Source organism: Chrysochloris asiatica, unplaced genomic scaffold (assembly GCF_000296735.1).
Source record: "Chrysochloris asiatica unplaced genomic scaffold, ChrAsi1.0 scaffold00034, whole genome shotgun sequence".
NCBI classification, from domain to species: domain Eukaryota; kingdom Metazoa; phylum Chordata; class Mammalia; order Afrosoricida; family Chrysochloridae; genus Chrysochloris; species Chrysochloris asiatica.
In genome coordinates, this window is record NW_006408552.1 from 16,189,909 (window position 1) to 16,206,243 (window position 16,335).

General features: G+C 43.6%; 1 protein-coding gene across 1 annotated transcript in view; it reads right to left on the minus strand.

Annotated features, from left to right (window-relative positions):
* The window catches only part of SDK1 (sidekick cell adhesion molecule 1), a 774,959-nt gene that overhangs the window by 290,651 nt on the left and 467,973 nt on the right, over positions 1–16,335 (minus strand). Inside the window, exon 13 of the mRNA XM_006859873.1 lies at positions 14,636–14,812. Within this exon, the coding sequence (XP_006859935.1) occupies positions 14,636–14,812 (177 nt within the window). The remainder of the gene's footprint in view (positions 1–14,635; positions 14,813–16,335) is intronic.

Sequence of the window (16,335 nt, forward strand, 5' to 3'; positions counted from 1 at the left end):
AGGGGAAGTCAGACATGGTTTCGGCATGGTTTTTACAGATATAGTACCAGAAGATAAGACCCACAGGAAGTCTCTCAAGATGAGACTGGGGGAGATCTACCTCCTCCAAGTAATGTTGACCTTAATGGTCAGGATGGAGTAAGTATAGCTTTAGGGACCTTCAGTTGCTGATGGGGCACATCTCAAAATGAGAAGAAACAGTTGCAAACATTCATTAATAATCTGAATATGGAGTGTATGACGTATGAATCTAGGGAAATTGGAGATTGTACAAAATGAAATGGACTGCATAGAGATCAGTATCCTGGGCATTGTTGTTGCTGTTGTTGTTGTTAAGTACTGCCAAGTCAGTTCTGACCCACAGAGACCCTGTACAGGGTTTCCAAAGAGCGGCTGGTGAGCTTGAACTATCAACCTTGTTGTTCAAACCTACTTTGCAGTCCAGCTCATTAACCCACAGAGCCACACCAGGTCTCTTGTTGTTGTTGTTGTTAGGGGCCATCAGTTTGGTACTGATACATAGCGACTCTATGCAAAACAGAATGAAACACTGTCCAGTCCTGTGCCAACCTCACAGTCGCTGCTACATTTGAGCCCATCCCTGCTGTTACTAACCCAATGGGCTCAAGTGTGGCAACAATAATATGACTATTATTCAAATTTATGCATAAACCACTAAAGCTGATGATGATGAAATTGAAGAATTCTTCCAATTTCTTCAGTCTGAAATTGATCAAACATTCAATCAAGATACATTGATAATCACTATCAATTGGAATGTGAAAGTAGGAAGCAGAGGAGGGATCAACAGTTGGAAAACATGGTCTTGATAATAGAAATGATGTTGGAGATCCCATGATAGAATTTTACAAGACTGACTTATTTATTGCAAAAACTTTCTTTAAACAGCATAAAAGGTGATTATACACATGGAACTCACCAGATAGAATAGACAGGAGTCAAATGGACTAAATCTGTGGGAAAAGATGGTAGAAGAGCACAATATCATCAGCCAAAACAAAGCCTGGAGCAGATTATGGAGTGGACCATCAATTACTTATATGCCAGTTCAGGATGAAACTGAAGAGTTTTTAAAACAAGTCCATGAGAGCCAAAATATGACCTTAAACATAGACCATATCAGGAACAGATTTGATGCATTAGACACTGAAGACCCCAAACCTAACGAATTGTGGGAAGACATCAAGAACATCATACAGGAAGAAAGTAAAAGGTCATTAAAAAGACAGAAGAGAAAGAAAAGACCAACATGGATGTCAGAAGAGACTCTGAAACTTGCTTTCCAGCATAGAGATACTAAAGCAAATGGAAAAAATGAGGAGGTAAAAGCTGAAGAGAAAATTTCACAAGGCAGCTCAAGAAGACAAAGTATCATAATCAAATGTGCAAAGACCTGGAGCTGGAAAACCAAAACAGAAGAACACGGCCAGCATTTCTCAAGCTGAAAGAACTGAAGAAAAAAAATCAGTCCTCAGGTGGAAACACTGAAGGATTCTATGAGCAAAATATTGGATAAGGTAGAAAGTATCAGAAGAAGATGAAATGAATATATAGTCACAGTACCAAAAAGAACTGGCAATGTTCAACCATTTCAAGATGTAGCATATGATTAAGAACTGAAGGAAGAAGTCTAAGGTGTACTGAGGGCATAGGCAAAAAACAAGGTTTCAAGAATTGACATAATATGAACTGAAGTGTTTCAACAAGCGTTTCACTAGTGCTATGCCAAGAAATTTGGAAGACAGTAATCTGTCCAACCAATTGGAAGGCATCTGTATTCGTGCCCATTCCAAAGAAAGGTGATCCAACAAAATGTGGAAAGTATCAAACAATATCATTTATATCACACGCAAGTAAAACTCTGCTGAATTTTATACATAACTCAAAAATAGGTGCAGTAGTACATCATCAGGGATCTGTCAAAAAACTCAATCTCAATTCAGAAGAGGATAAGGAATGAGGACTATCCTTACTGATGTCAGATGGATCTTGGCTAAAAGCAGAGACTACCAAAAAGAGGTTTACTGGTACTTTATTGACTATCACAACAAATTATGGATAATATTGCATAGAACAGAAATTCTTGAACACTTAATTGTGCTCATGAGGTACTTGCACATAGACCAAGAGGTAGTTGTTTGAACAGAACGAAGGCACATTGAATGGTTTAAAATCAGGAAAGGTGTGTATTAGGGCTGTATCCTTTCACCATATTTAGTCAATATGCATCCTGTATCCTGAGAAAATAATCCAAGAAACCGGACTATCTATGAGGAAGAATGTGGCATCAGGATTAGAAGAAGACTTATTAACAACCTGAGATGCGCAGATGAAACAACCTAGCTTGTGGGAAGCAGAGAAGACTTGAAGTACTTACTGATGAAGATCAAAGACTACAGTCTTCAGTATAAGTTGCACCTCCATGTAAAGAAAACAAAAATCCTCACAATTAGACCAATAAATAACACCATGATAAGCCGAGAGAAGATTAAAGTTCTCAAAGACTTCATCTTATTTGGATCCACAATCAAACACTCAAGGAAGCAGCAGTAAAGAAATTAGGCAAAAGTGCTGTAAAGACCCCTTTTAAGTGTTCAAGAACAAAGAAGTACCTTTGAGGACTGAGGTGCACTTGACCCAAGCCCTGGTATTCTCAATCACCTCATATGCATGTGGAAGCTGGACAATGAATAAGGAAGACTGGAGAAGAACTAATGCATTTGAATGATGGTGTTGGTGAAGAACACTGAATATACCATGGACTGCCAGAAGAACAAACAAATCTGTGTTGGAAGAAGTACAGCCAGAGTGCTCCTTAGAAGCCAGGATGGTGAGACTTGATAGGACTTTAGAAATATCACCAGGAGGAACCAGTCCCTGGAGAAGGTAAAGTAGAGTTCTTCCCACACCCTGACATGCAATCCCAGTTTATCACAAAGTTGCAGTAAGGTTCAGTTGTGAGGATTTTTGCTTTCTTTACATTGAAATGTAATCCATACTGAAGGCCTTTGATCTTCATGAATAAGTGCTTCAAGTCCTCTTTGCTTTCAGCAAGCAAAGCCGATTGATCTCACTTGTGAGTAAACCACCCAAAGCCACTCTCTTCAAATCCATTCCGGCTCAGAGTGTCCTGGCATAGGGTTTTTGATAGTGTAAATCTTTATGAGGGCAGACAGACTTACCTTTCTTTCTTCATGGGAGCAGCTAGTAGGTTTGAACCACCGACCTTGTGATTAGCAGCCCAAAGTTCAACCTGCTGCGCCACCAGGACTCCTCATCTATGTGTACCCCCTCCCCCCCCCCCCAGGATGCATCTCCTGTTTAGCAACAGCAAATCTCTTGAATATCTATCGGAACCGGAAAAGGTTCTTTTTAAAGGTAAGTTTGGGTTTTGTGAAAAATGAATGCATGGAGCAATATGACTGAGCAGCTGATAAGGGATCAAATGAGGTGCTAATGTATTCTCAATCCCTTTCAGAAAATCTTATCTCCTGGCAGGAGATGGCATCTCCTTAGTCCTCTGCCAGCCCGCTTTAGAAGGAAGGAACTCAGTACCAGGGCATGCCGAGTGCCGCCCAGACAGTGACATGCAGACAAGATGACAAATGGAAGAACAATGCTGAGTCACTCCGGAATTTAAAGGACCAAGCCAGCGGGGGCTGGAGTGGGGGACCGTCCCCATCAAGCTGATGACACCCTGACAATGTCAGGAATTAACAACAACAAACCCACATAGTTTGGAAGCACAGGGAGCTAGGTGTGGTTGAGAAAAAACAGTTTCACAAAAGATTTAGGAGGAAATAATTGGTAAAATTGTGGCTATCACGGGGAATTGCTTTGGCAGAAGAGGATCAGGTAAGTCTGTCTTCAGTTATAAAAAAAACAAAAAGTGTTGCCCCTTAACATGTACACGATGGCTTGGTCAAACCCATCTTCTGCTACTTCTCCCTGAAGATGACGATGAAGAGGGCTTCATAAGTGTCCCCAAACAGTATTCAATTGTCCCCTCCTAATGACGGCTTTGTCAGAAGTCGTTTTATTGAAAGGAACGTCCCTGCTGCCTGGGAGTTCCAGTCTTCCTGATGAAGTGCTCTGCAAACTGGGTTTTCTCTCCACTCCTGCAGGCTGCAAATAACCAGCCTCTGGCTTGGAGAGGAAGATGCAATGCTAATTGGGGCTTTAAGTGAATTAACCATTAATCAATCGAGGAAGCCTCAGGAGGCTGGGTCTCTGGAGAGCTCAATACAGGGAGATGCTGCGGAGACGTGGGTTTCCCCAGAAACCTGTGCACTCAACAAGTACTTGGAAAGCGACACCTGACACAGTAATCCCTGATGCATAGCTGGTTCACAGGCGGCATCAAGGGACTATCTGAAATGACAGACACCCTCCCCTTCAGACAGAGGAGCAAGACAAACCCCTGACCAGTGAATGGTCATTCCCATCTAAGTGGCATTGAGAGTCCATCCTTTCTTTCTCCTGAGATGTAACCAGTTGAATTCCAATGTATTCCACCCAGCAAGGTCCTTGTGTCTGGTCACCATTGATGTTGTTGAAGAAAGCTACGTAGACAATATTGAGAAGCATGGGCATTCCAGAACATTTGATTGTGTTTATCAGTAACCTGTATGTAGATCAGATGGAACAAGGGGCTACTGCCTGCTTTCAAATCAGGGAAGGTGTGTATTAGGGCACCATCCTATTACCATATGTATTCAAGCTGTATCCTGAGCAACAATCTGAGAATTTGGTTTGTCTGAAGCAAAATAAGGCATCAGGACTAGAGGAAGACTCATTAGCAACCTACGATATGCAGATGACACATCCTTGTTTGCAGAAAGCAAAGAGAACTGAAAATACTTACTGACAAAGAACACAGACTACATCCCTCAGTGCAGAGAAAACGAAGATCATCATCACTAGATCCATGAATACCATCATGGTTAATGGAGAAAAGACTGAAATGATCAGACTTCGTTTTACTTGGATCTACCATTAACACTCAAGGAAGTGGCAGTCAAGAAATCAAACGACATATTGTGGTGTTGTAGGATAAGCACTGGACTGCTAGGTCAGTTTGAACCACAAGGTCAGCAGTTCAAACTCACCAGCTGCTCCTTGGAAACCCTATGAGTCACTATGAGTCAAAACCGACTCAGCGGCACTTAACAACAACAACACTGCATTTGGCAATCTGCGGCACAAGACCTACTTAAAGCATTTAAGAGCAAAGATGTCACATTAAGGTAGGCCTGACCCAGGCCATGGTATTTTCAATTGCCTCATATGTATGTGAAAGTTGGACAATGAATAAGGAAGACCGTAAAATAATTGATGCATTTGAGTCATGGTATTGGAGAAGAATATTGAAGGTACTATGGATTGCCAGAAAAACAAATCTGTGTTGGAAGAAGTAGTCTCGTCTTTTATACTTTGGAGGTATTATCAGGAGGGACCAGTCCCTGGAGAAGGATACCATGCTTGGTAAAGTGGAGGGTCAGCAGAAAACAGGAAGACCCCCCAACGAGATGTGCTGGCACAGTGGCAGCAGCAATGGGATCAAGTGTAACAAGGATCGGGAGGATGGTGCAGGACTAGGTGGTGTTTTGTTCCATTGTACGTGGAGCGGCAGTGAGTTAAAGCTGACTAGACGCCACGTAGCAACTTTACAGAAGCAGACTGCCACATCTTTCTCCCACAGGGTGGCTGGTGGGTTTGAACCTCTGACCTTTCTTTCTGCAGCTAAGTGCTTAACCATGTTACCACCAGGGCTCCTAGAAAGAGACCCTAACCAACTAGAACCAAACTGCCGATGAGTAGTTCCAACTCACGGCAACTCTGTATGCACCAGGGTAGAACTGTGCTCTTAAGGAGTTTCTGCTCTTTGTCTTTTGGTAGAAATATGCTCACACAACATACACGTGCTCAACCGCATTTGCACGCACAGTTCATTAACGACGTTTGAATACATCATTCTATATTGTGCCACCATTGTCCCCATCTTGGCCCATATTGTTTCACAATCCTTAACTACAGTTCATTGCCCCTGAAAGTTCTCATCTGAACTCCATAGGGTTTCTAGTGGCTGACTTTTTTTTTGGCTGACTTTTTAGAAGTAGATTGCCAGACCTTTCTTAGGAGGCACCTCAGGATGAATTTGACCTACCCTCCTCGCAGTTAGCAGTTGAGTGCCCAGGAATTCTGGAAAGAGATTACTGATTCAGATGCTGACTGACCACCGACTGTGGACCTGGCACTACCATAAACCATACTAAACTCATTGCCAGGAGTCCACACCCACACATGTTGTTGTTGGTGTTAAGTGCTGTCAAGTTGGTTCCAATTCATAGAAGCCTTGTAAGGGTTTGTGAGGAGTGACTGGTGGATTTGAAATGCTGAACTTGGGGGATTGGCAACCCAGTGCTTATGCTGCAGCGCCATACCAGGACTCCATTCTGACTCATAGTGACTCTATGTAGTTGTTAAGTGTTGTTGAGTCGATTCCGATCCATAGCGACCCTGTACGGGGTTTCCAAGGCTGTAAATCTTTATGGGAGTAGAAAGCCTCATCTTTCTCTTGCGGGACAGCTGGTAGTTTCGAACTGCTGACCTTCAGGTTTGCAGCCCGATTCATATCCACTATGCTATGAGAGCTCCTTAGTGACTCTAGGTAGGAGTTCCCCGAACTGTAAATCTTTATAGGAGCAGATAGCCTCATCTTTCTCCTGAAGACTGGCTGGTGGGTTTCAACTGCCAACCTTATGGTTAACAGAGCACTGCTTAACCCATAGCACCACCAGAACTCTTTGGCTATCCTTGGTATTGTTGTTAGGTGCCATGGAGTCAGCTCTGACTCAAAGTGACCTCAAAATGCTGCCCAGAGTTGCGCCATTCTCACCATCGTTCTGCTTGTGCCCCACACAGTGAGAACGGAGCAGTTACACATGTGTCGTAGTCTGAGTGACAGGGACAGAACCCACCTGCTCTGGGGGGAGGTTGAGCGGTACTGTTGAGCAAGGGGAAGATGTGATCTTATGCACATCGTCTACACTGGAATCCTGGTGTGGCGCTGTAGGATAAGCATCAGGCTGCTATCTGCAAGTTAACTTCAAAGTTGGCAGTTCAAATGTACCAGTTGCTCCTTGGAAACGCTAGACAGGGTTACTATGAGACTGAACCTACTCCATGGCACTTACCAACATATGTTCAATGGTGTGGAAATAATAAAAGCTATGATTTACTCAGGGAGTCCCGGTGTGGCACTGTGAGATAAGCACTGGACCGACCATAAGGTCGTCAGTTCAAACTCACCAGCCACTCCTTGGATTGCTAGGCGTTGGAACCGCCTTGATGACATTTAACAAGAAACAACAACATGATTTATTGAAAAGGAACCCTGATTGTTCAGTGGTTAGGCATTCAGTTAACCAAAAGGTCAGCGGTTCAGACCCACCAGCTGCTCTGAGGGAGAAAGATGAAGCTGCCTGTTCCACTCAAGATTTACAGCCTGGCAGACTTGCAGAACATGCCTTTTGGTGGTGTCAATTATTATATATGCCTGAGTGTTAAACAACAACAACAAAGAGCTAAAGCGAATAGAGAGAAATACTGTTAATTGATGGTACATGGAGGGGATTATAATCATTGTAATGAAACAAGGTGTATGATTTGTTGAGTGTAAAACTGATGATCTGCCCTGGAAATTTTCACTCAATCCACAGTACAAAACTTAAAAAAAAAATTTTTTTTTTTAAATGTACAGCCGCAGAAACTCTACAGAACATTCTACACTGTCCTGTAGGGGTCGCTGTGAGTCAGAATGAACTTGATGGCTATTCTTTTCTTTAATGATTTTTTGGGGTAACCTTGGAAGTGAGGGGGTGACAAATGCTTAATGAACTTGACTGCTCAATGAAAGACTTGAGCCCACCCAGAGATGCCTCACAAGAAAGTCCTGGCAACCTACTTGTGAAAACTCAGCCATTGAAATCCCCCTGGAACACAGTTCTGCTCTGACACACAGGGGTTGGCGTCCACTGGCACTGGTATGGTCTAAGGTAGGTTCCACACCAGGATATTATAAATGCTGGACCACTGAATCCTTACAGCAATCCTCTGAGGTAAATGACCTCGTGGCCAGTTTACAGGTGGGAAAACTGAGGCCTTGAAGTGAGGAAGGATGATTGGAGTCACACAGTTGGGCAGAAGCAGAGATGGAGCTTGCAGGCAGGGATGTGGCTGGGGCCAGGCTTAACTACAAAGCAAATACACCTGGGAGCTGGCGGTCTGCTGGTCTATTGTTGCTAAGCCCACTTCTGAGGCTCCTCATTTCTATATTTAACGAAGTAGCTTTTCACCGAAGTGAAGAGGCAAAGGGGGGAGGTAGGGACAGGCTTCCTGAGACTTTTGAAGGACAGTGTTTAACCACAAGTACCTCTCAGTTACTCTGCCCTCTGAGGGTTTTTTTCTTGCTTATTTTTTTTAATGTCATCTGAGTAAATGATGGAAATGTTCCCAGGTGTAATTTGAAAGTTCTCTGAGAAGGGTAAAGTGCCCTGCAATTGTGACTTATTATTATTGTCATTACTGATGGGGCCCTGTTAGGACCTGTTAGGATGGAAAGCAACAGCTCGACTTTACAAATCTTCACCGGCTTGGGAAGAGTGGAGAGTTTATAATGATAACACGCCACAAGGAACAGGTGTCTCCCCATCAGTTCTGTAACCAGCTTGCACCTAAACTGGCTTGAATCACAGACTTGTAAATATTTCTATATTTAGAGATGAGGTGTTTTACTATTACAGAAAGCCTATTATTTTATAAAAACAGCAGCATTTGCTGGGGGGGAAATGTCTTTTACTTAGAGGAAATCAAAGAAGCAAATAGTAGCAAAGATATGTAAATCAGTAGAACATAAAAACTGTGCAGAATAAGAAGAATGTACTATATTGGAAATATGCAATTTGGCTTCTGCTAACAGAGCCTTTATGAAATGCAATACTTATTGGACACCAATGATGGATGATATAAGAATTCTCAAAGGTAGCTTTAAAAATGCAAATAATACCACGGATTATGTGAACTCACTGGTCACATCCCTTAGTAATAATAAAAAATAACAATAAAAAGATCTCACTTGAGCTACAAAAGGAGGCAGAAGCAAGACCAGATAGAAGGAGAGAGGAAGGAAGCAGGACCAGTGGGGGCCCAGGTTCTTGACAGTGCCATTTGAACTTGTTTATATATTTGGGGGGTAGGGTGGGTGTAGACAAGGGCATTTCAGCACTGAAGGACAGAAGAGGAAGTGAGGGGAGGCGGGAGGGCCTTCAATGGTCAGTGATACATACAAGTATGTTTATCCACCCATGCATTCAACTAACCAACCAACTAACCTACCTACTAATCAAACTACCCACCAGCCTACTTACTGACCAACCAACATACCAACCAACCAACCAACCTACTTACCAGCTAGCCAACTAATCAACCAACCAACCAACCAACCAACCAACCAACCATCAACCAACCTACTTACCAAACTGGACAACCAACCAATCAATCAACAACCCACTGACCTACTAACCAACCAACCTACCTACCAACTAATCAACCAGCCTATGAATAAACTACCAATCTACCAGCCAACAACCAGTTTAAGGACTGACAAACCTAAAACTTAGCTTACCAATAATCTACTAACCTATTGACCTACCAACTCATTAAAGTATTTCCCAACCAACCAACTTAAGGACTGATCAACCAACCAATAAACCACCCAACTAAAAAAAACAAAAAACAAAAAAAACCCCAAACAGTCCACAAGCAGTGGGCTCCAGGGACTAAAGGAAGGGAAGAGGGGAGACCCTGGTACTTCCAGGCACATTTATAATACTGACATGTAATCTACGTGCCAATACTGCAATTACCGTGCAGGAAGGGGCAGGAAGAAGGAGAGTCAGAAATCAGTGGGGAAATGGATTATGTGGTTCACTGTCTCCATGGGCAACTTCCTCTCCACAAGACCAGAAGAACTGGATGGGGCCTGGCAGCCCTGGCTGAACATGTTGATCAAAGATTCTAGAAAATATTTCTGATCAAAAGGTGGGAAATGTAGAACAGAATTTAAAATCCTTGTGAACTCTACTTTCTGGATCCATCAAGGCTACATGAACTTCTCAAACTATTGTCCTGACATACTCTTCAAACCTTAAACCAAGTAATATTCCCTGAAGTCTTCTTAAGAGCAAACAGGACTTTAGCTTAACTAAAAGAATGTCTGCCTTGAGCACTGTGCCCTTCTAAAGAACTACCTATGTGGGATTAGACTGACAACAGTAACTCAGAAGGTCAGGTAAGAAGTTGGGGGCCAGTAAGTTCATATTGGAAAAGGAGGGCTAGGATAGTGACACAACTTGTAACCATTGTCACTGAATGGTATGGGTAGAAATGGTATATGCTCTCAACAACCATAAAAATAATATTACAGTTGGACCACCTGGACCCCAGCTTCTCTTCTGGGTTACAGACAATGTGCCTGACTAGGGTATCTTTGCTCCCAATGAGGGGCTAACCTTCACAGACATCAGTGAATCATCCCGGAGAGAGACAGCCTCGCAGGTGGAATGAGCTCTTTTCTGGGGTAGTGAAGTACAACAAAAGCTATTTGGAGTTAGGAAACGACTGGACATCATTAACCTCTCAAAGTCTACACGTGAGGGCTGGAAGAAGGCTGCTCATCTAGCCACATACAAGTGGGCACAACAAACCCTCAGCTGTGCACACAGCACACAGAAAGCATTTAATTTTTTTTCATTCTTAATGCCCTTGGTGGGTAGCTTTGGGTTCAAAGACAAATGAGGCACGAGACCCCACGCGCAGCGGCCACATCCTGTTTCCAGGAAGTGAATTTTGTATGTCGATTTCTCCCTGAGTCAAGGTGAACAGAGCACAAAACAGTTAGAGAAATTGCTCACAAATGCCTTTTCTAATGGCCCAGCGTGTGGCACCGGGCAGGGAGGGTTCGGCACGTGTAGGCAGCGGCTCTACTCTTGTTCTTGGCTTTCTGGTTTTATTGCTATACTTATGTGCTCAGGGAATATCTGGGTGGACCCTGTGTTTTTGTTGTTATTGTTTAAAAGGAAATAAATACACGTTGGAAAAATACATGTTGTCAGCAGGCATTTCTGTTTGAGTGCTGTGAGCAGAGAGAAAAGTTGAGGAGGGTGGAAGCCACAGGTCAGGAGTTCTGGGTCCCAGAAGCTACTTGTAGCCACTGGGCAGGTTGAGATTGGGAGTAATAAGCCTCTGCTTGCTGTCTCAGGATTTCAGAAGAATTAGTGGAAAGTATCTACTGTCCTGCAGAGAACTGGCCAGGCCTCTCTGAAACTAATAGCCTGCCTGGCTTTTACAGTTGTTGTGAAGTGCCATCGAGTCAGTTCTGACTCACAGAGACCCTGTATAGGGTTTCTGAGGAGCAGCTGGTGGATTTGAACCACTGACCTTGTGGTTAGCAATTCAGTGCTTATCCTTACTGCCACCAAGGCCCTGGACTTTTGCATTGCTGGTGTTAAAGTGCATAGAGTTTCTGAGGAATGGCTGGTGGGTTTGAGCCACTGACCTTGCTATTTAAATTGACTTCTTATGATCCAGTGCTTATCCTACAGTGCCACATCAGGACACACTAAAGCTTGTCACCTCGTTGGGGGGTGGGGGAGCCTGAGGAGTCACACAGAATAGCAAAATGATCTCCTCAATGCAGTTGGTAAACTGAGCACATGGTGACGGTAGCAATGGGGGGCCTGTATGCAGAGGGGCTCCATGTGAATGTAGACCAAAGCTTGAAAGACTATCCTCCAACTCTCTGGACTAAGAATGGAACATTTTACTGCTTACAAAAAAAAACCCCTCAAAGTGCATGGTGAGCCCTAACACAGCATGTAACACTGCTGGAGTGGACAGACACCAAGGGGCTGAGAGTTCAAGGGCCAGAAAGAGACACCTGCCTGAGGGCACAGCAGAGAAGACACTGTCTTTACCAAAAAATCTGCATCCTGAGCATTTTCTGACCCTAATAAACCTCGCAATTGTGAGTATGAAAAAAAAAAAATGTGCATGGCAGTGTAGCATTATAAGGTACGGGGTGAAGCACAAAGAATCCTGGTGCCACACTGGTTAAAGCACTCTGCTGCTACCCCAAAAGACATCAGTTCAAATCTGCCAGTCGCTCTGCAGGAGAAAGATGAGGCAGGCTGATTCTGTAAAGATGACAGCCTTGGAAACCCTGTGGGGCAGCTCTGTGCTGCTCTCCAGGGTGGCCATGGGTGCGAACTGACTCCAGGCAGGTGGGTTTGGTTTGTTTGTGTGGATGGGTGGAGCAGAGCATGAAGGGATTGGGTACTGACTATAAGATTGGTGGTTTGAAGCCAACAGGAGGAACGTAGGAAGAAAAGTCTGGTGATCTGCTTCTGAAGCAGCTCTACTCTGATACACAGGAGGCTGCCTCAAGCTGGAGTCAATGGAATGGAACAACGACAATGTCTTTTCCCTTCACTATAGACTTGAGTGCAACATGAGCATCATAGCTGGTCAGTGGGAGACATTTCCAGGAGCAGTGACTGGAAGCAGTGAGGCAGAAAGCTGTTGTTGTGAAGTGCCATTGAGTCGATTCCGACCCACAGTGACCCTGTATAGGGTTTCCGAGGAGCAGCTGGTGAGCTTGAACCACCGACCTTGCAGTTCAAACGGCTTTGCAGTCTGAAGCATTAACCCACAGCGCCACGCCAGTAATGCTGTTATAGGTGCTAGCAATTTGGCAATGACTCATAGTTAGCTCATGCACAGGAGAACGAAACACGGTCAGGTCCTGTGCCATCCTCACCATCAGTGTTGTGTTTGAACCCACTGTTGCAGCTATAATCCATCTTGTTGGGGATCTTGTTTTGTTTTGACTGACTCTCTGTGGCACTGTGGGATAATGTGCTGGTCTGCAAGGTTATTTGAACCACAAGGTCAGTGGTTGAAGCCCACCAGCTGTTCCTTGGAAACCCTATACATGGTCGCTATGGGTTGGAACCGATTCAATGGCACTTAACAAGTGACAACAACTACTTTACCAAGTATGATATCCTTCTCCAGGGACTAAGTCCCTTAGATAACATGTCCAGACTTTGTCGTTGTTGTTATGTGCCATGGAGTCGGTTCTGACTCATAGTGACCCTGTAGAGGGTTTCCGAAGCTATAAATCTTTACGGGAGCAAAAAGCCTCATCATTTTCCCATGGAGCAGCTGGTAGTTTCGAACTGCTGACCTTGCAGTTCACAGCCCAATTCGTAACCACTATGCTACCAGAGATCCTTATGTCCAGACTATGAGAGACTAAATCTCACCATCTTCACGTCTTAGGAGCATTCTGCCTGTGATTCTTCCAGGTTTGTTCTTTTTTCTAGCAGCCAAATGTATACTCAATGTTCTCTACCAACATCATAATTATAAGGCATCGATTCTTCTCCAGTGTTCCTTATCATTGTGCAGCATTCATATACACATGGCCCCAAACCAAAGTCAAACCCATTGCCACTGAGTTGATTCTGACTCATAGCAACCTTGTATAGGATTTCTGAGGAGCGGCTGGTTAGCTTGAACTGCCAACCTTGCAGTTCAAACTGACTTTACAGTCCATACCACAGTGCCATACCAGGACTCCTCATATGCATGAGATGACTGAAAATATACTAGCTTGGTTTAGGCACACCTCAGTCCTCAAAGTGACATTTTGTGTGTGTGTGTGTTTTAAACACTTTCAAGAGGTCTTTTGTGGCAGATTTAACCAATACAATGCATCCTTTGATTTCTTGACTGCTGCTTCACTGAGCATTGACCATGGCTCCCAGTAAAATGAAGTCCCTGACAAACGTCAGTCTTTTTTCTACTAGGCAGACAGACATCAATATCTTCTCCATTAGGCAGATATTCAGAGATCATCAATACTAAACAGTGCAAAGAAAAATGTGGAACAAAACTCAAAATCCTGAAAAAGGCCAGGCTTACTGGTCAGAATGAGACAGGTGGAACCCCAACACTAGGTTCTTAGTCCCCCTTCAGGCCTCGAACTGAGCTCACCTGCACTGATCAACTTTTGGCTAAACTCCTGTTGTTGTTAAGTGTCATTAAGTAGGTTCTGACTTATAGTGACCCTGTATTGGGTTTCTGAGGAGAGACTGGTGGGTTTAAGCTGGCAACTCTGTGGTCAGTAGTTCAGTGTTTAATCCTACAGCACCACACCAGGACATTAGGCACACAATGTGAACAGTCACACCAGGGAGGTATGAAGTCCTTAGAACAATCAACCATAGGAGATCCTAAGGGCAGCGTTTGCCCAGGGAGAAAGCTCAGACAGCAGGAATGGAAACGGGAGACCCAGGGAGCAAGTGGAGACTGCCAACAGTGAAAGAAAACGTGTCTGAAAGGTTGAATGGAAAACTGATTTCTTCTGTCTGCCTTCACCCAAATCCCAATAAAAAGTCCTACAACCTGTACAGGGTCGCTATGGGTCGGACCCGACTCGATGGCACTTAACAACAACAACAACAGCAACGAAACAGAGCGCGATACTCACATGACTTCCAGCCGGGCTGTGCGGGAGTCGTTTCCACCTGGAGAAACAATCTCACAGGTGTAGTCCCCGATGTCTCCGGACCATGTCTGACTGATGAGGAGTGAGCCATCTTTCTCCACCACAATTCTAGAACCACTGGAAGGGCTGATCATTACATTGTCCTTCTTCCAAACGTAGCTGTGGGCCAAGCAAAGAGGCTCTGGTGAGAACGCCCACAGAATTGAGACCACAAGCTCGTCCCTGTCTGCTGAAACACAAGTAACTACTAATCCTGTTAGCACACAGTCAGGAGACAAAGGGTGTCCACTGAGACCACGTCTGAATGCATGAGCATCCGTGACCCTGGTCCCTGTAATGTCTTTGATATTAAATTACAGTATTATATTATGTCACTATGGAGTCCTGGTGTGGCACTATTGGATAAGCACAGGACTGCAAGGTCAGTTTGAACCACAAGGTTGATGGTTCAAACTCACCAGTTGCTCCTCAGAAACCCTGTGCTGGGTCGCTATGAGTCGGAATTGGCGCCACAGCATTTAACAACAATTATGTTACTGTTGATTCTATAATGGTGTGTGATAGCCAACAGGGAGCACGGAGGCTCCATAGAATAAGCACTGGGTTGCGAACCTTGAGGTTGGCAGTTTGAGCCTACCAGTTGCTGTGTGTGAGAAAGATGAGGTTTTCTACTCCCACAAGAGATTTAAAAGCCTTGGGAACTCTATACAGGGTTGGTATGAGTCGAAACCAACTCCATGGCACTTAGCAAGCAGCAATAGCAAACAGTTGCTACTTTGTAACTTGCATCAAAACATTATTTTTCATTTATCTATTTTTTCAAAATTACTCACTTTATCATAAAGGCAGTCTTCAAATACGTTTAGGAATAATTACAATTGAACATTATAGAGGATGTTTTGTTAGAAAAAAACAAAATTATTATGAAGGACTCAGAGGTCAGACTGTGCTGTATTAAAAATGTCATAACAACACAGAAGATGCTGCTGTAGTAACTGGACTTTATAAATATAACATGCTTTATGAAACCATTGTTATTATTACTATTATTCATATATGTTCAAGATGTTTTAGTGCATTTGGAATTGTTCCTTTAATATCTTTTATGCATAGAAAGGAACATTATATACTACATAAAAGAAGGCTTCAATAAGTTGGTGGGTTCTGAGACCAGGAGATTTAGATGGTGCCCAGCCAGCATCACCAATAGTGCTGGCAGAGATCACATTAGAAGGTCCTAGGTAGAGTGGAGAAAAAATACAGAACAAAATTCAAAATCATAAGGAAGATCATTGGTCAGACAGAGCTGGTAAAATCCCTGAGACAATGGCCCTCGGTCACCCTTCATGTCTGAAATCGAACTCACCCCCTCAGTTCAATTTTCAGTCCATCAGTAGATAGATACATAGGGGTACAGGTCTATAGGGGGACAACACTACTACTGAGGTACACACACCATAGGAGGGACAACCATTCAAGATCAAAAGGGCAGCATTTACCCAAGGACAGAGTTCAGAAGGAGGAATGGAAAGAACCCCAGGGAGGAAGTAGGATACGTAATGTTACATTGTGGGGATTGTGTAATCATTGAAATGAAACCAAGTGTATGGTTTGCTGAATGTAAAACTGATGACTTGCTCTGTAAACCTTCACTCAATTCCCAATAAAAAGTCCTACAACCT